This window comes from Populus nigra, chromosome 6 (genome assembly GCF_951802175.1).
Source record: "Populus nigra chromosome 6, ddPopNigr1.1, whole genome shotgun sequence".
NCBI lineage: Eukaryota > Viridiplantae > Streptophyta > Magnoliopsida > Malpighiales > Salicaceae > Populus > Populus nigra.
This window is the reverse complement of record NC_084857.1, coordinates 12,739,168-12,763,182: the sequence shown is the minus strand read 5'-3', so window position 1 is coordinate 12,763,182 and position 24,015 is coordinate 12,739,168. Positions and strand designations below refer to the sequence as shown.

At 34.9% G+C, this 24,015-nt stretch overlaps 5 protein-coding genes across 5 annotated transcripts; 2 read left to right on the top strand and 3 right to left on the bottom strand.

Annotated features, from left to right (window-relative positions):
* Positions 1–1,536: 1,536 nt before the first annotated feature.
* Positions 1,537–2,757, bottom strand: LOC133697674 (uncharacterized). Its single transcript, XM_062120394.1, has 2 exons — positions 2,582–2,757; positions 1,537–1,761 (listed from the first exon to the last, which is right to left on the bottom strand). Exons 1-2 carry the CDS (start codon positions 2,723–2,725, stop codon positions 1,537–1,539), a joined length of 369 nt encoding a protein of 122 aa, XP_061976378.1. The 5' UTR covers positions 2,726–2,757.
* A 2,856-nt stretch (positions 2,758–5,613) lies between these two features.
* LOC133696973 (cysteine-rich receptor-like protein kinase 44) lies at positions 5,614–9,743 on the bottom strand. Its single transcript, XM_062119281.1, has 7 exons — positions 8,635–9,743; positions 8,161–8,268; positions 7,729–7,850; positions 6,979–7,189; positions 6,636–6,873; positions 6,314–6,464; positions 5,614–6,117 (listed from the first exon to the last, which is right to left on the bottom strand). The coding sequence occupies exons 1-7, from the start codon at positions 9,455–9,457 to the stop codon at positions 5,794–5,796; spliced, it is 1,977 nt and encodes a 658-aa protein (XP_061975265.1). The 5' UTR covers positions 9,458–9,743; the 3' UTR covers positions 5,614–5,793.
* A 462-nt stretch (positions 9,744–10,205) lies between these two features.
* On the top strand, positions 10,206–11,794 carry LOC133697739 (large ribosomal subunit protein eL14z-like). The gene is made up of 5 exons (XM_062120487.1): positions 10,206–10,365; positions 10,462–10,563; positions 11,084–11,213; positions 11,301–11,413; positions 11,626–11,794. Exons 1-5 carry the CDS (start codon positions 10,363–10,365, stop codon positions 11,680–11,682), a joined length of 405 nt encoding a protein of 134 aa, XP_061976471.1. The 5' UTR covers positions 10,206–10,362; the 3' UTR covers positions 11,683–11,794.
* A 545-nt stretch (positions 11,795–12,339) lies between these two features.
* On the bottom strand, positions 12,340–17,173 carry LOC133697737 (uncharacterized). The gene is made up of 6 exons (XM_062120486.1): positions 17,054–17,173; positions 16,837–16,942; positions 14,361–15,726; positions 13,811–14,095; positions 12,803–13,059; positions 12,340–12,718 (listed from the first exon to the last, which is right to left on the bottom strand). Exons 1-6 carry the CDS (start codon positions 17,106–17,108, stop codon positions 12,508–12,510), a joined length of 2,280 nt encoding a protein of 759 aa, XP_061976470.1. The 5' UTR covers positions 17,109–17,173; the 3' UTR covers positions 12,340–12,507.
* Positions 17,174–21,181: 4,008 nt separating this feature from the next.
* On the top strand, positions 21,182–23,916 carry LOC133697683 (putative protein phosphatase 2C-like protein 44). Its single transcript, XM_062120407.1, has 5 exons — positions 21,182–21,491; positions 22,014–22,298; positions 22,676–22,928; positions 23,273–23,406; positions 23,504–23,916. Exons 1-5 carry the CDS (start codon positions 21,462–21,464, stop codon positions 23,639–23,641), a joined length of 840 nt encoding a protein of 279 aa, XP_061976391.1. The 5' UTR covers positions 21,182–21,461; the 3' UTR covers positions 23,642–23,916.
* Positions 23,917–24,015: the final 99 nt, after the last annotated feature.

The following is a 24,015-nucleotide window of genomic DNA, read 5'->3' as shown; positions in this document are numbered from 1 at the left end:
ATTTATGAAAAAATATTAATGGAATTGTATTTATTCGATATTATATGATATTTACATAATATTTTAATTACTCTGTGTGGGTTACATGGTTGCGAAACTCAGCCCTATCCAACGAATTAACCTGAGACTTGATCGATTCAGGATTGAAGTCGGGCTAAATTAAAAAAGAAATAAAAAAAATAACTTGATTAATTCAGCAATACTTGATCAAAAACTCAATTATAACTCATTAACTTTTGATTTTTTTTATTAAAACGGTGTTATTTTAATTTAAAAAAAATTAACCTGAATAATCTGGTGTCCGATCAAAACCATGAACCCGGGCCGGATCTGAAACTATAATGGGTTAGTTTCAAGAACAGTACCTTCAAGATTTACAAGTCACATTCTAATTTGGCTTAAATTGTTTTCAAGGTCTTGGAAATAAAATTTTGGTAAATTTGGATTAATATTCTAATCCTTATAGTTTTAAGATTTAAAAAAATGTTTTGAGCAGGTAATGTTATAATCTTTCCATAGAATGTAAGAAATCTTAAAATATTTAAGTAATTATTAAATATTTATTTTATGAGTTAATTTTAAAAAAACAATAAATACAAACTAAAAGAGAGAGTCGCATCTGGACAAATTAAAAAACAATAAAAATATTTAAATTTTTTATTTCTCTTATTTTATTGTTTTTCTTTTTTAGAGTAAGTATCGTTAATTACTCTTAAATACTATAAAATTAATTTATCTCATTTTAGTGTTCCTCTTCTATAAAATAAAATAAATATAGATAGTTACGCTTAAATACTATAAAATTAATTCCTTTGCAGGTTAACATTACGAGAAACACGCAAATATAAAAGAAAAAAAAATTATGATACCCAAAGAATAATTAGTGTTATTTTATTAATTATTTTTTGAAACAAAAAAGATATAAAAACAAAAGAGAAGATAAAATTTATAATCTGTCAAAAATAATAACAATATTTTTATTTGAAATTTTTTTTTCTTAATTTTATTTATTTTTCAAAAAATAAACTCAAAAAATAACTAATAAAATATTATTAATTAGTCTATATACACAGTAAAATATCTCAAAGTAAACTTAAAAGAATTCAAAATCTCTGGTGATCATTTATTATATTATTTATGATTCATTCATTCATTCATATATATATATATATATATACGGGTCATTTTATTTTAAAAAGTCCTTTTCTAATTATATATTACGTGAATAGAAATTAAAAAAAAAGTGTTTTGATGAACCTTCTTCGTTAAATAAATCTCTCTCTCTAACCCAAATCCTTTTGAGCGTAGGAGTCAAAGCAAGCAGAATTCAGAGTTTTCCTTCGGAAATTACACAGGCCACCAAAAGATGAGCTCCCATGCAGCCTATGCTACAAAGCTCAAATCTAATCTCCGAAAGGGCAAAGCTCAATAAGCAAAAAGGATAAGTTTATCATGCAGTCTCTACAGGGATTCCATCAAAATGATTGTTTCAAGCTAGCCAAACAAAAATCAGCACACTCATATTAAACTACCATTTCAGCAGGCCTTGGGTGGGTATTTGATAGCGTTCTTCACAATTTTTTTGGTGGCAGCATCACCAAGATCGATGCCACAGATATCAGACAATCTAATGAGGTATAGCAGCACATCAGATAGCTCTTCTGCTAGATGCTCCTTGTCAGATTCCTCCCAGTTTGGCAACCCCTTGTCCACCTCTCCTTTCCATTGGAATATTTCCGATAGCTCTCCTACTTCGCCAACCTGCACATCAAACAAGATACATAAAAAGGAATCGAATCCAATATTAGATGATGGAGAGATTTAGTCTGTCACCAGGAAAATCTGATGAGCCAAAAACAACCCATGTATTTTGTCACCATCACAGCTGCAAGTTATAAATGTGAACATTTACACACCCTTTAGTAGCCAATGATTTAAGCTTTACAGATTTAAAGACAAGGGCACCTTCAAAAATTTCTCAAGTTCAATCCCAAACATGAGCAAATTGGCTGAAGAGATTCCTCTGCCCGCCCCACCTTATGCCTCCGTACAATTGGTGTCTCAAACTGTCTTGAGTAGTCATGGAAATTAAGTTCTTTCGGACAAATATTTGTTCTGTTAATGCACTGCCCCTGTGAAACTTCTTTCTGAAATTATGAAATAAAAACACAGCTTGTCTCTAAAAAAATATTTCACAGTAGTCAATCCCTAACAAGCCTGGGAATCGTTAATGCTGTCCTTCCAGCGAGTGCCTCGTTACATGCGGTTCGGCTTCGACATGGATGATTAAACTAGAACAAAAGTTGTCCTTATTTTATATTGTGGGTTGTATTCACTATGTCATCATAGTGAACTGTGCATTAGCCCCCAGTAGATTCAAGAAACTAGTGAAAAGACATGTTGAGAAGAGGGAATGTTTCTACGATAGAGCTGAGTCATACACAGGATCATTCCAAAACATAGCAAAGAAGAAAACATTCTGAGCTATGTGTGGCCTATGGGAACGGACACGAAAAACACATACATAAAGGATCTTCGCATGAATGCTCTGTACACATATACAAGGAGGATAGGACATTACCATTGCAAGAAGGAGATTTCTTGGACTATGGTACTTTTCCCAATCTCTGGCCTTGGCAAATTCCTCTAGTTTCTTGGCAAGGTCCTTGAGACTAATGTCCACTACTTTCTCTTCTGCAATAGAGATCTCTTCTGTTTCTTCCATGCTTTAGCTCCTTTTGAGTCTCTTTCCAGAGCAGAGGAGTTTTTATAGCCTCAAAAGGAAAGGACGAAAAACATTAAAAAAAAAAATCAATTGTACAATGTTTCTCAAGATATTATAGAATAATATAATAGCTTAAACTATTGTACTAAAATGATTCTTTGATATGGTATTAGAGCATTGATGACCAAGTAGTTATGAGTTCAAATCTCTTCATCCTCATTTATTTGATAAAAAATTTAAGCACAAAGTAGTATGAGTCTGTGTAAGTTTCAAGCTTAAATAACTTTCACTTGAAGGAATATGTTAAAGAATAATATAAATCATATCTTGAGACCTTACTTAACAACTTAAACTATTGGGTTGGGATGAATCTTTGACATGGTATCAGAGCCATGATAACCAAACAGTTATGAATTTGAATCTCACCAACCCTATTTATTTAATAAAAGTTAAGCATAAGATAATGTGAGTATGTGCAAAATTCAAGTTCAAAAGGCTTTCACTTGAGGGGGTGTGTTAGAGAATAATATAAATTATATTTTAAAATTTTACTTAATAATTTAAATTATTAGATTAAATTGATTATTTGAGATATGATACTTGTATCTTTTGTGCAGATAAAAAGGGAAGGGAACGAAAGTAGGAAAAATGCCTTCCTCATGGTTTACACATGAGATTCCTAGCAGCCCTCACTCCACCAAGCAAAATGGCTAACTTCAATACCTGACATTGAGAATATTCCATTTTATCCATGACGAGATCATGGTCTGCTATGTTTTAAACAAAAAGGGCAGATTGAGCTCACCCTACTCGGTTCCAAGGTAAATTAGCACGGCTAGTCGGACAGCTTGTGAGATTTCCACCTGTATCATATGATAGGAATTGAAGGCCATTCATTTGGTGATTTAACACACTTGTTAAGGTGGCTAAATTAGTGTGAAAACACAAAACCCCACAAAATGTGCTCTTGTTAGACGGGCATGCTTTGCATTGGATTCCACCTATGTATTTGTGCTTTATTTGCCACTACTAAGTGCTCGTTCCATTACTGCAATAGCCTAGGCTCATATAAGAGCTAGAGGTTCAAGCCATGTGAAGATGTGTAGCTGTTGCAAAATGAATGGCCGTCGCCGGGGAATTATTATTTCTAATCCGATTTGCCGAAGCCTATCGCGTTCCCTCCTACAATTTGCAACTTTCTAACATTTCTAAGAAAACAAATGTGAAGGAAAAGAAGACTAAAAGAAGGCTAGAAATGCCTTAATCCAAATCATTTGATTTGTGAAATGCGATTTGGACAAACAGCAAGGCCCTCCCTCCACTGCTACTCAGTACCAATGTACAATGAATAAAATTATAAAGAGGTTAAAAGCATGGTTTGAATGATCCCAGCATGTTTTTTCTCCAGTTTCTTATTCATCGTGCATGTTCCCTGGTTTGTAAGGAAAAAAACAAAGCTTCAAAGGGGTAAGAAATCTGGCAACTCCTTTTTTTCCAGGAATGGGTGAATACATAAAATAACAAGAACTTGCTTTTCCAAGTAGTGTATTGATTCAGTGATTCCGAAGTTTAAAAATTCTTATGATCACTGCGCAGAAAGATCGAAAAGGCTACAAGAATGTCACATATCATTCTAATCATCAAGCCATTCGATCGCAAATGTTACTTAAAAACAACCTTGAGAAATTTCAACACAGAATGCCAGCAAAAAATTTAAAAGAAAAAAAATTATATTAGAAGAATTGCAAGCTAAAAGGGGAATCAATTCTCATGACTGTTGATATAAACAAGCAATTTAGCAGTCCTCAAAGAGAAAAACAACCACTGAAGGGCTTAATTCAAGTAGACAGTAGAATGCAGATGCCAGAAGATAATCTTAATAATGATGCCTCGGTCCCCTGCGATAAGAAGATAAGATAGATGCTAAGGATTCCATTTCTGGGATGAATATAGAAAGTTTCTGAGATGTTGCATTGTGGTGGAGTATCTTAGCGTTAGAATAATTAAAGATTTTACTTGCTATTTCAATTGAACATTTCTATTTTGTAGAGGCTTGCGTAGGCTGGGAGAGGCTGTCTAACAGGTTAACAATGGATGGGCCGCGACAGAAAATGACCTCTGAATGTGCATCCATTGTCTAGTCTGCACTACATTTCATGCCAAAATAGACAACCTACGAAATATGTCTGCTATTTTTTTTTTCCTATCTCAAGGAATCTTACTGTGTTAGAATATAATAAGAAAAAAAACTGAAAGAGATGAAGAAATCATTATGCACACGTACTCTATATGTACTGTGGACCAATTATTATTTTGCTTTTCTAAATAAAGAAAAACTTATTTGACGTAGCCTTTAAGGTATAATTGTAATTATACCGGAATCAATCAGTCATTATCATTTTGATGAACAACATGTTGTCAATGGCTAAAGATGACGCATCGTTCAATTGACCTTCTTCCCCAAGTTTCCGATGACTAAAACTTGGAAATTTCTCGAGGGAATCTGGAAACTGTCATCAGATACTCAGGGGCATTGTTTTGGGTCTTTTGGCCATTGAAGCCATTTTTGTCCAAAAACATCTTAGGATCATCCAAAAAGACGTTTAGAAAACATGCTCAAATCCATTATAAAAACCAAAAGATATCTAATCAAATTCAGAAACCACATTTTATGTTCAAAATCGATCTCTTGGTTAACATATATATGGGTTACAAATTACGGAACCAGTCATAACTTTCAAATTAGGCGCTAACTGGATTCTATTTAGTATCTGTGCAACTTGATCTGTTCATATCTTATCATTTCAGTAGCACTCAAAGAGGATAGCTATGATCCGGTCCAGTTCCTATCACAATCAATGGTGAGTTAACATCATTAGGGCCCAGAGTTTACTTACAAACAACCATGTCTAGCATAATGCAATCAGAGGAGAGTTAACATCACTATGGTCATCAGATACCATTCAACAAACCATGTGCAGCATCATGTCTTTCGAAATTGTATCAATTTTCAAACAATGCAATCAAGTTTTCGTGCTTTTGTGAGTATATCTCAGTCTATGAAAATTTCAATTTGGAGACAGATATGCTGTCCCTTGTGTGTTTTCTGTGGATTGGTCCTGCTTAGTAGTTCCTGTATCGGATTCTAATGAAGGCAAGCCCGTGTCTGTGTTACTGTCCAAAAGAAACGCAGGTCGTGAAGGTGATGGGAGACTCCAGGAGTGGCTATTGAGCATAGGAACAACAGCAGCCATGGTGGGTCTACCTGACACATTCTCTTGAACACACAATAAACCTATGTGTAAGAATCTCATTACATCACTTACTGGACTGCCCCTCAATGTTTCGTCAATCAGGTTCGTAGCTGTTCCTTCTCTCCAATTTCTCCATACCTGCAGGGTGTGAAATGCACTCGTTGAAACTAACTCATCTGAATGAAAAAGTTCAGTTCTTCCACACAAAAACCACGTCAATCACACGATAAACTGATTTTGATGCACGCACTTCTTAGGTATCCTTAACGGTTCCTGTCTACTCCAAGCATAAAGAAGCAAACATAAAGCTTGACTGAGATATGAGCACACTTACATGGATTAGAAGGAGCTCTATTTCCTCCGAATTGCTCAGCCAGCTGTTTTTCTTACCAGTTACTATCTCTAGAACCAACACTCCAAAACTGAAGACGTCAGATTTCACTGAGAATCGATTTTGCAAGGCATATTCTGGAGCCATGTAGCCGCTAAACAACATCAACGACAGGAGCACAATCTCAATTCAAATGCTAACAGAGCTCTTTCGAAACTGAGTTATTCCATCTCAGGTTTTATGCGACATAAAAGAGTTTTTTTTTAACTAGTAGTTCTATGGAATTTCTAAAGAGTATAATCATTGAGTTGATTTTAATACTCACTAGGTCCCCGCAACTCTGCTGGTAATGCGCTGGGTTTGATCCGGTTGAAACTGCCTTGCCAAGCCAAAATCTGAAACTTTAGGATTCATCTCTTCATCTAACAAGACATTGCTAGCTTTCAGGTCACGATGAATGATCCTAAGACGAGAATCTTCATGAAGATAAAGAATTCCTCTAGCAATGCCACTGATGATTCTGCACCTTGTTTCCCAATTCAGTTGGGTGCTCTTGATTGGATCTACAATTTCATTCAATATATTTACCAAATCCTACTTGTGGATTAAAAGAGAGCTACTTTAGATATGCTAAACAATTCCTTTAGTAAAAGGTAAAGCAGTAGTACCAAATATGAAGTTATCAAGGCTGCCATTCCCCAAAAACTCATAAACAAGGATTCGTTCCTGTCCTTCAGAGCAAAAACCTACAAGGCTAACAAGATTTCTGTGTTGGAGCTTAGCCAATAACAGAATCTCATTCTTGAATTCTACTTCACCTTGTGAAGAAAGGCCGGATAGCCTTTTGACAGCAATTTCTTGTCCATTTGGAAGCACTCCCTGAAGATTAACAGAGTAAATAAAGACAAGTTTTCATTTTTTCTTTTTCTTTTTTGGTAATATCGGGGCCTAAGCCTAAAAGAAACAGAACCACAAACGACTAGTAGCCCCGATAATGTCAGCATACAATAATGTAGACAGACCATTAACAGGATTATTAACATATGAACACCCAAGATATAATTATGACCAATTTAGCCATGCAATCCGCACAGCGGTTGCCTACTTGAAGAACACAAGTACGAACTACCCACTGCTTTGACAGTAGCCCAGACAAGTGTTTCATGTTCGTTACATTAAAGCTTCTGGAACAGGAAAGTGTACAGGAAATCAGAATTTGATGTCCACTGATTTCTTTCCCTAATGTTTTCTATTTTATATTTCCTTTCCTCCTAACAATTGCTGTTCACTGATATATCTATGTTAATACGTCTAATACCAAGATGTTAACAAGCTGAGAAAAGATAATCTGCAACTAATTCAGCTTTACAGATACGAAAAAACCTGATGAAAGTGCGTTGTTATTACAAGAAGGTTACCTTGTAAACTGAACCAAATCCACCTTGTCCAAGCTTATTATCATTGCTGAATTCATCTGTTGCTATTTTCAAGGTACTGAAGTTGAATTCCAAGGATTCTAGCATTCTCATCTCATCATCATCTTCACAGAAGTAAAAAATCAAAATAAGCAAGCGGTGACATGATATTATCTAGTGAACTATATTTAAGCTAATGCTAGTTCCACTACAGAGAAAATGCTTGGAGGGATTCCATAATCATTACTCTTTGTACAAACTCCATTCCTCGATTATCTTGCACATTGCAAAAGTTTTAGGCAGTTTTTTGGAGTCACTACTTCAATGTAAACGAAAATGAACTCACGTACTGCTTTTTAGGGCCAACATGTAGAAAACCTATTCATCTAAGGTGCAGAATAATGACAAGCAAACACTAAAAATGTATAGACTTACTCTCAACTTTCTGCTTCATCCTTCTCCATAGGAAAAGAGCACAAATGATTGTGATAAGGGTAACTAAGCTGGCTACAGCCGCAACAATGATAATACCAATCTTGTTTCCTGCATGGCACCGAGATAAGTACGACTAAACACAAGTTGAATAAACGTTTCTGGCTAATTATATATCCTGCATTTGATAAATATCCAAACATAATTATTCATGAGCATGGAGTCATCACAGGAAACAAAAATCTTGCCTGCACTAGTACCTGTACCTTTAATTGCCAGGAGCATGCAAGAAACAAAATGAGTTGATTTCACTTTTATCCAAATGGACTCTAGTCAATTACCAAAATCTCTCAAGTACCCACAAGAGCTAAAAAAATAATACTCGTTTTAATACCATTCACGGTAGAATTCAAACTGCCTGTACACCCTAAAATTGATATCAACTTTCTACTTAAGCATGTAACACACGTTTCTTACTTGACTCGTTGAGATGGGATACGTTAGCGGGACTTGGAGGAGATGGTGGCTGAGGAGGTAAGATAGCCGCGCCTGGAGGAAATTGTAGCGGAGCATCTACAGTACCAGCAGGGATATAAAAACGAAATAGCTCAAACCAAACTATGCAACTTGGACTAAGAATTCTTCCTCCTTCGCGTCCACCAGCACAGCTTTCCATTTCTTCCATTCCCTTCTGTAGACAAATTCTGCAATCACGCTCTGATATATCAGGGGTACATTGCACCAGACCATATATCGGTTTTGTGAAGTTCACATATCCTGTTGCAAACTTGGGACCCGAAGAAGCCTGAGTTATAAGTTTCTCCATCAAATCATGTAGTGTCTCGTTGAATTTAGCAAAATCTCCAGAGAAATCATTCGGATTGGTTACGCAGAAGGGAGGTATTTCCTCCATCTTGGCGAAAATATCACGGTTCGCATACCTTACCAGGCAATTAGAATCCGTCCACACGAGTGCTTCTTTTTGATTAGGACACTGCTGTTTAATGCCTTGGCTAGTAGTGTTAACGCAACTGTAGCATTTTTCTGAGGGAAGATCTTCTCTACAAAGGGCCAGAGCATAGACTTTGTCAGGGCCTTGGCCTCCTGTGGCTTTGTAGAAGATACCATTCTCTGCTATGCTTGAAGGGAGAGAAGAGAGTAGTAGATTGAGATTATTGCTGTAGGTACTATTTACAGAATAGGTTCCCTTGTTGGAACAAAATTGTTGCGGTTGTGCAATTCCAAAACAAAGAGTAACGAGAATACGAGAAAAGAGGGAAACCAAACTTGGACGGTCCATTGCAGTCGATGGATAAACTGTCAAGAAATTACTAAATATGTTTTGCGCTCATCGAGAAGCAAAACCTTGGTGGAAAGGGCAAAAGCACTGGCGACCAGTGCTGACACGTCACGTCAAGAATTAGCACTTGGTCGTCGCCATGAAAAGACTTTTAAAGTCTTTCAGTGGAAACAAATGGCTGGAAAGACCGACTTTGTCAACTACCGTTTCCATTTCAAAACTACTTTAAAAAAATATATTTTTTAATTTTATTTTATTTTAAATTAAATTTTTATATACATTATAACATCATTTTAATATAATAATGTTAAAAATAATTTTAAAAAATAAAAAAATATATTATTTTAATATATTTTCAAATAAAAAATTTAAAAAAAAAACATTATTATTACTCCCTTAAATATCTCCAAATTATTATAAAAAAGAAAAAGCGGCTTTAATAGTGGATTTGTTGAATCAATTTTAAAATAATATTATTTTATTTGCATTATAACTCATTGTTTTCGATAAAAACTAAAAAAAAAAACAATTAGAATTGTTTTTTGATGAAATCAATTTTCAAACCAATCCTGAATAAAATATAAGTAACACTCTAAATTATTATCGGTTCAACTCATCAAATCATACCGAGTTTACCAGCTGGTGGAAAGAAAGCAGTGACCAATGCGTCCAGTCCAAATCCACCGAACTTAATAAGGCCCGATAACTTTTACCAGCTCGGAACCTATCCTTAAACCCAACCCCTTAGAAGAATGTAAACCCTAAATCGGACGGTCTAAAATCTTCCATAAGAACTAAATATATAACAAGACAAACAAACCCTAACCCCTTGTCATTTCTGCGTCTTCCTTAGCTGTCCGCCTCCACCCTTGCTTTCACGGTGACGCACACCTCAAGAACCCAGCATGGTTAGCTACTTCTCTCTTTCTCCTTCTATCGATAATTCACTTATACCACTCTTAATCTGACATCATTTTGTTCTTGTATGTGATATGGTCTTGTAGCCTTTCAAGAGATACGTGGAGATCGGGAGGGTAGGTCTCGTCAACTATGGCAAAGAATACGGCAGGATCGTTGTTATCGTTGATGTCATCGACCAGAACCGCGTATGCTTCTGTCTCTTGTTTATTTGCCGTACCATATGCTTACTGCTTCTTTTGTTTCTGTTTTCTTTTTCTTTTTTGTCATAAAAAACAAATAGTCATGCTTACAACTTGCTAGTGAAGAATACCGATTAAAAAATAAGTTTGTGCTCCTTAGATCACTTAAATGTGAGCAATTTCTTTGCTTACTAAAATTTTACTTCACTTCCTGGGTGATGCATACGCATGTTGAACTAGTTTGTGTTATGTAGCCTGTTGGCTTTTATGTGCGAAATTGTTCTGTTTCTTGTAAGCATTAGCCTTTGAAAGTTTATTGAGCTTAGGGTGTTTAAGATTAACGTCTCTGATCTGAGGAAATCGGTGTTGATGTTTTTTTGTATACCAAAGTCTGTAAGGTTGTTTAGTGCTCATGAACTTGTTTAGGATATGTTATTTTCAAACATCTTTTGATTCTATGATTTTTTGGGCATCCGTGGAATTGGTCAGCTTACATTGAATGCAATTTGTGACTTGTCTTTAACAGGCTCTGGTTGATGCCCCAGATATGGTGAGGAGCCAAATGAACTTCAAGAGAATCTCACTCACCGATATCAAGATTGATATTAACCGGGTTCCAAAGAAGAAGGCTTTGATTGAAGCCATGGAGAAGGCTGGTAAGGGGTAGTTCTTACTGAAAGTTGTGTCATTTGTGCTCTAAATACCACCTCGCTCTATTGAGATGTACTGTTTCCCGATGATAGATGTTAAGAACAAGTGGGAGAATAGCTCTTGGGGCAGAAGGCTGATTGTTCAGAAGAGAAGGGCAGCTCTCAATGACTTTGATCGGTTCAAGTTGATGTTGGCTAAGATCAAGGTTTGGTTATAGTGATATAAAAGATTGGTTCTTTAAATGTTTTTATGCTATACTTATTTTACGAGGTTCGAGTTTTGAACTTCTATTTCTACTGTTTGATATTTAGTTAGTTGGCTTGTTTGAGTTCATCGACAGAGTTATGTTTCATGATTTTGTAATTTTGATACTTTCTTTCTCAATCTAATATACATCTTGTTTACACGCACTTGTAGAGGGGTGGATTGATCAGGCAAGAACTTGCGAAGTTGAAGAAAGAAAGTGCTGCTTAAGAGTAATCTGTCCAATTTTGTTATCAACATGAAGCAAGTTGTTTTGGGATGTTTTTTCAGTTGGTTTTCTATGGACTACCAGATTATGAGAAGTTTAAGAAGATTTTCCATATATTTAAGATTTCGAGGCCAATATTCCTGTGCTACGTGCACTAGTTACTTTTCATGGAGTGGAAATTTGTGTGTTTCTCATATATAGAATTCGCTTATGCTGCTACCCTCCAGGGGAAAAAAACGTCCATTTCCAACAATGTGTTGTTAAATATGAGAGACGACGCTACAACCAAGTGCTTGATAATTTGCCCCTTGCTTTACTAATTCTGGAAGCTTTATTTTCGCGTTAGATTTAGCAGTTCCGTAATTATCAAAGATTAAATAAATAAGAAACTGTGTTCTTCCCATCGAAGCAAACTCGGTCGAATGGTTATTTCATCCTGGAGAAAAGTGTCGGAGAAATGTTCCCGTCGAAGAAGAAAAAAATTATGCTTGCTAGAAAACCCGACTCCCTCTGGAACCTTATTGAGTATTTTCATCGTTGCTTTGAATGCGATGGGGTTTTTAGTGCCATCATTCATGAATTGGGGGTGTATTTGTGCTGAGTGAGCGTCGTTCTTTTCAAGTAAAGATTCTGGAAAAGCAGATGAATAGGAAAGAAGATTGTACAGGATAACTGTTATGACCCAGTGATTTTCATTTTGCTTGTGACAAAGTTTATGTAGGATCATTTGACAACTGGCCTTGGCAAGTTAGAACTAATTTGCAACGTTATCAAAATTGGAAAGTTGAGACCAGTGTACCTTGCCATCAAATTCTCGCAACTACAATTCAAAGGCTATCGCCACAAAACCTTGCTGCCAGATTGTTTAATTCAGCTGTGTCCATAGGATGCTCAAGTTTCTTCAATAAGCGTTGCATTGATGTAATGACGTGTCTTCTTTCATCTGGGTGGTTCCAGAGGGCTTGCAAAATTATAGGAGGAAAGATGGAAGCAGGCTGAGCAACCCACCGGCTGCCATCCGCTTCCAATCCATTCAAACTGTATATACATGCATGAGTGTTCAGATTGTTAGCATAATCATGAAGTCGTAAATCAAAACATTTGGGATTTGTTGAAAATTACCTATTCAAAATATTTAACATGTTAGGCCATTCATCAATCTTGAAATACACATCCGCAATGTTCTCATGTCTCAGCTTCATCCTCCAGAGTTTCCCAAAAGATTTGCAAATCGTGAGGACATTAGAACGACATTGTGGATTGATATTTAGGATTCTTACAACTGTTGTTCTTGGTGCATCAACTCTGAAAATTGAAAGCTGCTTTCCTGATACCTGTAAGAAATGCTTTGCCAGTGCCCTCTCTTTGGCATCTTCACTCTGCAAAACAAATAGCATAAAAAAGACGGGGGCAAAAATATCAAAGATGATGGAAACCGATACAAAGTATTGACTAAAGTGTGATACGCTGAGAAAACCACAAGAATCAAAATGGTCTAACTCACCAACTCGGAACTGATCAGATAGAAAAATTCTACTTAGACGATGTATTATTTTGCTACCAGGTCATTAGCTTTAATAAAAGGGCTGTTAGCAGAGCCCAGCCTGCCAAAAGATCATGACAATGTATCCCAATTTGGTATGAAGAAATAGATATGTTTGTGGATGATGTTTGTGAGAAGTCTACCGAGTCACTTTCTTCAACCTTCAACTCAACAGTGGGTAATAAATGAATCTTTTACAACTTATTTCCATTGCAAAATAAAGTTGTCAGTGTACAGGAGTTTGAGATAAATCTACTTGGACAAGTAAAAAGATCTGTTATAATCCCTAGTGTAGTTTAATTTGTCAGGTTTTAGGTTTGTTTTTTTGAGATTACTAGTTCGAATCTCACGAATCTTAAAATCACTGGAGGTTTACATGATCATTAATTTCAGAGTCTGTGAAATTAGTTGAGGTGCGCACAAGCTAAACGGGACACTCAAGTTAATAAAAATAAAAAAAAGTCCACGTATATGAGAAGAAAGATTCAACAGGCATTCCAAAAGGCAATTGCTGATGACCACACACAAAATCAATGTAAACTCGGAAGATCCTTCATAAATAATGCGCCAAAAAGGTAAAGACTCACCTCAAACTCCACATAGGCATTGGAACTTGAAGCTCCCAAAAAGAAGCCATTAATGCCACTCCTCCAGAAGGAGAGAGCTTCCTTCAGCTGATCTGAGCTAATATCATTAGTCAGCTGCTTTATCTCAACTGTACGGGTGGGATGTTTCACTAGGGCAACTGGAATGTCAATATCACCAATCAGGTTAGGAATACAAATTCGGCTAGCTGTGTCATCAATGAAGGCGTTTGAATTCTTGATCAAGACCTCGGGCTTCTCGAGAGCTTTATGCAAACCTTGCCTTCTCTGCAATAAACCAGAGTAGTCAATAAGATTGTACACTAGTCAAACTGGATATCTACAAGGTCAAGAATTTAATGCATTATTTCCCAGCACCACAATTTGTTGATAAGCGAGAACAACCCATTCTGCTACCTTTACCATGTCGTATTACAAATATACCACTTCACAGATTATAGCATAATGAGCACAGGATATTACAACGAGCCTCCATGCCCCGCCCCCCGCCAAAAAAAATATTCTGCCCGGCTTGAAACTCATTAGCACTGACCTCGAAATGTAAAAAAGCATCATCAAACAAATTGCTCCCTTTGACAGACGAAACCTTTTCAATCTTTGAAATAGGCCCGCAATTCCTAAAACAAGAAATTATATCACCGTCCCCAACATCTTTGTGCAAGAATCTGAGCAATAATTTGTTTTCTGTATCTCCGTCTGCCAAAGATGTTAAAGGAGTTTGATTTGAATCTTTTTCGCTAGTTTCAAGAGGAGCTTGTGGAGTTTTTTCTAATTTAAAGTGATCCTTTTCTGCAATATCCAAATTACCACCCTCGTCTTTTGTCATGGTTTTAGCACTCTGCTCTTTCTTTATTTTACTTCTCTTCTTACTATTCTTGCTAACAGCACGGTCTTTCAAAACAGTTTTTCTGCTTTCAGCATTGGACTTGAGAATGGCGTTGTCCTGAGCTGTAACCAGTCGCAGCATCTTAATGTGGCCATATAATCCTTCGAAATCAAATGGGCTCTCTTCTTTTTTCAGTGATTTTCCATCATGATTACTGAAAGATATACTCGGTGTAAAAAGATCACCATTTACTCTACCCGTTTCTGCTGCTGTTTTGTTACTCACTGACATTTTAAACAAGTTCACTAATCCATCATCCTCTTGAGAAACATCAGATAACGGAGGTCTTTCATCCAATTTAGAGCCATCTATGTTCACTCTTTCAACAAGTGTGGCTGTTTTCTTCTCAAGTTGACATTTTTCCTTTCTGATTGAAGCTGATTCTTTTGCACTTTTGTTCTGCCTTGTATCAAAAGCATTATCAAATAAGTGATCTGCCAAAGAAACTAGGTTCCCAGCCTCCTCCTGATTATTGTTTGATTCAACAACTGTTCCAAATGTCGCCTCCTCAAGCAGCCTCTTCCCATTTTCAAGCATGACCTCCTTTGGATCATCTGAAATTATGGCACTTGCTGCTTGAACAATAGTACTATCATGCTCATCATGCTTAATATTATCAGGAGATCCATGTATCTCCATAGCATCAGAAGCTGTTGTATTAACCGCATCTTCTAGAGGTGTCTCCCTTGTAAGTGAGATGTTGCATGTGTTGAAATACTCTCTTCTGCTGTTGGAGTCTGTTGGGATTTCTGATGACTTAAGTACATTATCAGACCCCCCAGATTCAGCAATATGTTTACTAACACCAGTTTGTGTTGCGATAACCTCAGATGCAGCAGAGTCAACTGCAGAAAGTGTTGTATCTCTGCTAGTTTGCTTGTGACTTTGAGGATGTCTGAACATTCGGTCCTTAAAATTAGTAAAGATGTTTTTCAGAGAATACCATGATCCACCCACTTTCATTTCAACTTCTTTCACTTTTGGCAAGTCTTTCAGATGCATTTCCATGTGTCTGTAGAGTAGTAGTATGAAACAAAGGGAAGAAGATCATTGATCTTTCAACTAGCTGAGAAAACAATGCATTTTACTAAATATAAGAGCATCAGTGAAAATTAATGTAAAACACACCGACAATGATACATGCGTGCAACCAACCTTAGCAACCCCCGAAAAGAAATTTGTCAAGGAAAATTTTAATATGAAATCATATTTATTTAGCTTTTTCGTTTTTTACCCATTAAAGAATAAAAGCGACACTGGATTTTTCAAACTTTAAGGAGAACAGAATGAGGAAACAGAGCAAGAGGAGTGCAAGGTTGGTCAAAGAGAGATGAGGTGAGAAAGAAACATGAGTGGAGATAGGAAAAAGAAAATGTTTCATTGCATGTTGAATTTTGTCCAAGAATAAATAGAAACAGGATGAACTATTTTCATTTTCTATCCATTAGTTTTTTGGTTGATTCTATTAATAGTAATTTTCTCATCATAGGTTAAGACAACCAAACATTCCAAGGGCGTGGCAGTTTAGGAATTGAGTATCCACCTACAACCATAAAAGCTGAAAGTGTATAACACATGCAATTTGCAAAACCAAAATCATCTCACAAGAGGCACAATAATACAAATTCCAGCAGGATACAACTGTGGCCCTCCACCTTTTTGGAAAAAAAAACAGTTTCCAAAGAATTTCTTGTGAAAATTATCATCAAATCGTCCCTTTGATCAGTTGAACTAAGCTTCCACTGTTAATGGTCAAACCATTTGCAACCCACAAGTAGAAACTAAATCCAGAGAATGGGTGCGCGGGGAACTTAAAACTCTATAGGTAAGTGTGGAAATTATAATGCCCCAATAAATTTTGCAGCAAGACTCTGAACTCAATCTTTTAGGTTAGTTAAGCAGAAATGACAGTGTTAACAATGATATCAACTAGTAATCAAAACCTCAAAAATAATTAAAGTCCACTGCTAAAAAAACCTCAATTACAATACTAGAACGCAAATGCACCCATTGTTGGTTTCGACAAAACTAAACAAAAAAGTCGAAATTTTGGTCATTTAAAGTCGAGTACAAAGAAAAATTAAGAAAAATGAGTGTTTAAAGAAGTGAATAAAATACTCACTCATTCTCCTTGCCCCCCTCCACTCCCTTCACGCGTGATAAACATTGGGTCCCTCCGTTTGAAGAAGAATAAGAAGAAGAGAGCCATCTTGTTGATTTCGCGATTCCTGCAAAAACCAGTCAGTAGGGGTAAAAAAAAACATATTTTTTTCTTCGTTTTTGAAAAAAGAATAACATAATTGTAGAGAGAAAAGACGGTAATAGAAGTGAGTTTTTACCACTTGCGTGGAAATGCAAGACTGGTTTTGAGAGTAGGAAACGAGAGAGAGTCATTTCCGGTGCACTGTGATTAAGAGAGGAAGAAAGGAGAGAGGGTTTTAGGTGGGTTTTTGAGTCACCACTCACACGTTTGTTATTTTTTTAAATAATAATAATAATAATAATTTGAAGGTGAATGAAACTTGGGCTAAGTTGAGGGTGGGCCTTACTTATTGAGCTGCCCTTAGCTTAGGGCTTAGGTTTTGAAGCTGTCCTTACCTATTGGGCCCCGCTATATGGTAGTTGATTTGTTAATAATTTAGGGCCGGGCCTTGTTAGGTTCCTTCTAGAACAAGTTCGAATATAAACATGTCAATTAAGAAGTCTGTTCCGGACACTGTTAATCGTATTTCTTTAAATTTAAAAAACATTATTTGAAATAAAAAAAAAATTTATATTCTTAAATGGTTTTGATTTGTTAATATCAAAAATAATTTTTTAAAAATAAAAAAAATTATTTTAATATATTTCTAAATAAAAAATATTTAAAATTACCGCTATAATACTAGATAAACCTGAATGAAGCAGTTAAGAATTAGACCCTATCAAAATGATTTCAACTTGGGAGCCTGTTAAGAAGGCATAAATTATTTTGATTTTTCAAATGAGTATTTTTTTTTAGAATACATTAATTAAATCCCTATAAAATAACGTTATTTATTAGAGATAATTATTTTCGATTTAATTTAATTTTTATCAAAAAAAATAACCAAATTAAAATTAAAAAAAACTGAAACCAGTTCAGACCGACCAGTTTCGGTTTAGTTAGGTTTTTTAGAAGAAAAACCTGTTCAAACTGGTTTGGCTCGGTTTTTTCTTATTTGGCTTAGGCTTTTTTGGTTTTTTCTGGTTTGGCTCGGGCTTTTTCTGTTTTTTTTTTTTGTTTGACTTGGTTTTTTTCTGGTTTTTTTCGATTTCAGTTTGGTTCGGTTTTTTTGGTTTTAGACTTATAAAACCAAAACCAAACTGGTCGATTTTTTCAAAATTGTAATTGGTTTTTTTCTTACCCCTATCATTGATTATATAAAAGATGTATGATTTTGGAGAGAATAGGGATGGAAAGCCTTAAAAATTTGATGAAAGTCCTTACTTAAAAATCATTAAAAATCTGAGAATAAAATTAATATAAAAAACTGTTCTTCAGTAACATTGAAACTATCTATATAATTTTGAAGTTTGCCCTTTTTATATAAGTTTTTATATTTTCAAGCCTAATTATTACAAATATCTGACATGATCAAGCCTAGTCAGTTTCTATATATATATAAGAATAATCAACTGAGATAAATAAATAAATTGAAACTAGACATCTTCACCATCCTTGTTTAGGACTATCAATTATTTTTATAGCCATTCATGTATAAGAAATGGTCACGAACTAGAGTTGATATGTCACATATCTTCTGATAATTTTTAGATTAAATGGTGAATCTAAGGATTTAGTTAAGTGACAAGAAGAATATTTCTTTAATGTGAGATTATGGTATAAAGTTTTATGATTGATCTCTTAAAGAGATAACATATTTATTTCTTACTTAGCACAATTCACAAGAATATTGGAGTTATGAAAAAGATATCATTCATTTCCAGATAATTAATCAAATATCTTGCATATCCATTTTTTGCACCGCCTTGGAGATGGGTCTGGCATGCTATTTGCCGGCAAGCATTGGCATGGATTGCCTTCCTTTAGTCCCGACTAAATTGTTGGCCTGTGACATGTAAAAAAATTAATTTTTTTAATATATATATAAAAAAATATGAGTATTGTTAATGTTTTTCTAGTAAGAAAAAAATAAATTATGTGAATATTGACTCAATGTAACCTGATCGGCTTGAAACAATAATATATTGAATTGATTTGGGCTAATTTATTAAATCATTGAGCTAGATCACATGATTATGATAACATCATATAAAACAAATCGAAATAAATTATGAAGCTCGATTTTTAATCAATCCAATGTTGAAGAATGAATTTTTAAAAAAATTAAAAAATAACAAAGAAACTTGGCCTGAGTTAACCTATCAAAATTGTGACTTGGGTCATAAAATCGAAATAACTTCATAAAAAGTAAATAAAAAATAACCTTAATCAACCCGGGTTAACTTGTCAAACTCACGACTAATATCATGAGATTATGATAACTTCATAGAAAACAAATTAAAAACAAATTATAAAGCCTAATGTTCAATAAACTCATTGTTGGAGATTGAAAGTTTTTTAAAAAATCAATCTAAAGAAAAACACAATAAAACAACTTGAGTCTACTCGGGTTAACCCGTAAAAAACGTGATCCGAGTCATAAAAATAGAATAATTTTATAGAAAGTAAATCAAAATAAGACTATTTTATAAGCAACTCCATGTTAAAGGATGAATTTAAAAAAAAATCAAGTCAACTAGGTTAATTTGCCAAACCTGTAAACTGAGTCATGAGTTCGAGATAACCTCATAGAAAATAAACTAAATACATCATGGAATCTAATTTTCAATTAACTCAATATTGAATGATAAAATTGAAAAAAAATATCAATTTAAAAGGATAAAAAAAATAACTTGAGTCAACCGAGATAATCTGTCAAACTCGTGATATGTGATATAAAACTAAGTTAATTATATATAAAACAAATCATATAAAATATGAAATTAAAAAAAAAATATATATATATATATATATATTTAGAAGAAAAAATATATACTATTAAAATAAAAAGTATTTTACGAGGCGATGTGAAATAAAAACCACCTCATTTAGTTTACGCTAAATATAATAGAACAGAAAAGGAGTACAGGCATGGGATTTAATGATGATGACAATTTACTAGTTCACCTAGCCTTGTTTTAGTGAGGCTGAAATCATGGCTGGAACAACAAAGGTGGCCGTGCCCTAAATTTACAGCTCACCACAGAAGCCTAAAGAGAAGTCATAAAAAAGATTTAATTGAAGACATGCACGCCTAACCCTCTTTTCAAGTCTTGGAGAATAAAATCAATGAACGAGGTTTTTCCTTAATTATATGATTAACACACTTGACAAAAGTAATTAGTTCCTATGTAGATTTTTAACCTAGTTAAGATACAGTCATTTTAGCCGGTCCAAAAACGTGCATAGACGCTAATTTATGATGGGTTTGGAAATGCGGTGTAAACCGTGTTTTTAAAATTTTTAAATTTTTTTATTTAAAATAATTTTTTTTTATGTTTCAAATTATGTTAATATGCTGATATCAAAAATAATTTTTAAAAATTAAAAAAAAAATATTTTAATATATTTTTAAATAAAAAATACTTTAAACCACCACCCACTGTGACAACCTTATAATTCTTGCCATCCTTTTCGAAACCTCATCCACGCCATTAATGGGATAACAAAATTAAAGACTAATTGCAAGTCTGTTTGAAGTTTGAAATTTGAAATGGACAGAGTATTTAGTATTTTATCTTCCCAAGCAAACTGATCAAGAGTCGCCTCCACCCTCCAGTGAGGTGAATATTATTATAACTTTAATATCTTGTTTATTTTTGTATTTTTTAAGTATTTTTTTTTAAAATATTTTTTTATTTTAAATTATTTCTTACTGATATTAAAATTAAATTTTTTTAAAAATAATTATTATTTCAATACATTTTTAAATAAATATCAAACAAGCCATAGCCCAAATAACAAAAATTATAAAACGGCTATTATCGGGCATACTTTTCTTCAACGGATAAATTCAAAGCCCATTAATTCCCCCCCATTTATTACATTGACCTAACAATAGCAATTGACGAGGAGCAAGAATATCTTGACAATGATTGTTGCCAAATAAGAAAAAAAAAAAAAAAAAAAAAAACAGAAAGATATTGCGCTGTTAATAGTTTTTGAAAGGGAAAAAAAAAAGCATACAAGAGAGAAAAGTAAAAATAGGATTTTTGTTAATATCTTAGTATTTTTTAAAATATATCTTTTAATATTAATTTCTTTTGAAATTATTAAAGTAAACTAAAGTGTCTCGGTCTACTTTATTTTTATATTTTTTTATAAATTAAATTATATTTAAAATTTAAATTAATATCCTCAAAATATTTTTCAGAAAAAAGATTCATTTAATCCTATGAATTGACAGGGTTCGAAAAACAAGTTCCAAACCGGCTGATGACTGGCTTCAAACTTTTCTTTCGATACATTTCCAAAGCAAACACTAAAAGCTTTTCCTCTGCCAAGCAAGACTAGCCAGCCACTCCCTCCCTTCCCCCTTTCTTGCCATTTCCAAAAAAAAAAATCCCTTTTGATTTGCTTATACTCTATCTTGCCCTTCAAATACTACATATTCAAGGGTATTCTTAAAGGGTCTCTAGCTATCATCAATATCAGGGAGAAACATGGGACTCAAAGATCATGTAAAGCTCAAGGTATGCCTACAAGTTTCATTTTGATGTTTTCATATTTCTTAGCAGTTCTTGACATTCAAAAGGTTGTGAGAAATGAACAAGGGGTAGTGGAATTCTTGATTGCTCTGTAGTTCTTACACGTTCCACATGCTATGTATCATTTCCATTTTGATTTATTTTTCACTTCATGAGGATCATATTCAACAGGACGGGCAGTGTATAATCATCTCATCTCGCGTTCTTGAACAACCAAATTAAGAGTGACTTGTAGATTTCTTGTTGTGTTTATGGCTACAATTCCACAAGAAAACAGTATCAAATAATAAAAAAAGATTCAAGGACTGCTATGATCATAATCCACAAACATTTGCTTGTCTAACAATGATTTTTGTATTTCTAAGATTTTGAAACTTTGTCGAGGAAAGGCAAAGTGTGCAAAAGCAGTCTTTTGGTATTGGTAGGCTTGAGATGTCGAAGTTTGCCATTGAAAGTCAATTATATCACCATGGTCATTTTATTAATGCGCTTGTTTAAATTTGCCAGGCATTTCGGCTAAAGCGCTTTCTCCTTGGAAATGGGCAAAAGAAAAGAACGGCTCATATGGCTAAGAAGGCTTCATGGATGATGCCAATATCTCATGGATATCATGTTGTGGAGGATCAGTCATTTAAAGGTGGTGCAGATGAGTCAGACTCTGACCGTGTTGTGGTTCAAAGAGAGCAAATAGAGGAGCTAGAGTTGTGGTTCTTCGGAATTTCAGATGCACAAATTGGACATGGAGTCATCAAGTATCTGCAATCCCACCTGCTTGATAGGAACCCCAAGGAGGTAATCAAGACTGCCCCAAATGCTTCCTCTTTCTCATGCTTTCTTTCGGGCACATAAATCGTAGTACAAGAAACATAAAAAAAAATATCAATCACTGACTTGGAAGCTATGCTAATGCATTGACCTTCACAGCTAAAATTATGGCCAAAAGAAAAGATGCAGATCATTTTCCTGTGCAATAGCGTGCAAGGGAAAAAGCATGGAAACTTCTCCTTTACAATTTTGTCATTTAAGAAAGACAACCAATAAATCTGCAAAGCAGAGTCATTATGCATATAATTGTAATCTTAAAAGAATACATGAGATCTACTTGTTTCACTCTCAAATCTTCTTCTATAGCTACGTAGCATTACTTACAAGGTGGCTTGCATTCTCAGATAAGGAGAAAGAGTAAGGAGATGATGAGAAAAGCCTATCTTGCTGCAAGAGCAAAGATCAGGGAGACACAGAAGTCAGATGAAACATGGAAAGCAGGTTCAGCATCTGTTATAGTGTTCAACAGAGAGAAACTTTTGACGGCCAACATGGGTGACTTTAGAGTTGTAGTGTGCAGAGACGGTGTGGCTCATCAGATGAAAAGCAAGCACCAGCGAACAGCCAAAAGGCTTTGGTCTCATAGGCTCCTTTCCGGTATGGAGCACGCTCTACTCCAGTCTTTTTACTTTGGAGTCGATGTGTTTGCTATTAAATTCTGACGAGACACCGTTGTCCGAGTGATTTTCAGATTTTGGTTTTTCAAAAAAGTAAAATGCATGTTAGAATCAATTATATTTAGTTGCTGGAGTGGTGCCACGGAAAATTTTAATAAGCTGCTCACTCTACATTGTTTCCCCATAAAGTTACAAAAGTGTTTTGTTGTCCAGTAGGAAAAAAAAACCTTGATGGCATGGGAGCCTCCAAGCAATAGAAAAGCAATCTAATAGTGATTTATGTACCTCCGTAATCTGATACCGGGTGCTATTATGTGCATCTAGGACGCATATTATCATGGAAATCCAGCAACGCAGCAAGCACCAAGCAATCTAAAGGCTCTGAGCTTCTTGTTGGCGCTGAAAGGATTGACTCTGATACTGAGTTTGTCATCATAGGAAGCACTGGCATATGGGAGGTAAGATGCATCTAATTACCATAACATACAGTCCATCTGTCCCAGTACCTCTCACATACTTACAGAGATTCCCTTAAATTCCCTGATATTTATCCAGGCTATGAATAATCAAGAAGCAGTAAATCTCATCGGACACTTGGAGGATCCCCAGGAAGCTGCCGAGTGTCTGGCAAAGGAGGCTCTAACTAGAATGAGCAAAAGCAACATTTCATGCATTGTTATTCGCTTTGATTAATACATGTTTGTTTTCTCCAGAGTCTTGATCTGGCAGGCATGTATGCAGTGAACTCTTTGAAGCCATAGGAATATAAAAAGTTTTCAATTGCAGAAAAATACTGTTTTAGCGTTGTATGATAACGCAATAGCCACCTTGTCATTTCCCATTCTGCCATGGCATAGGACCTATAGCATGTGATAGACTGAGCTGTAATTTCGAATTTTACTGACATTGAAACTCCAAAGTATTTGTTGTTCGGCTAAAATGTGGGACAACATCAAATTTCCACGTTTGATTCAGTCAAGTAAGTTTTTAACGTTGCGTACAAAATTAACCAGATGCCAAGAGGTGCAGATTCCACAGAAGTATGCATTGCTTCTTGGTCCACACCT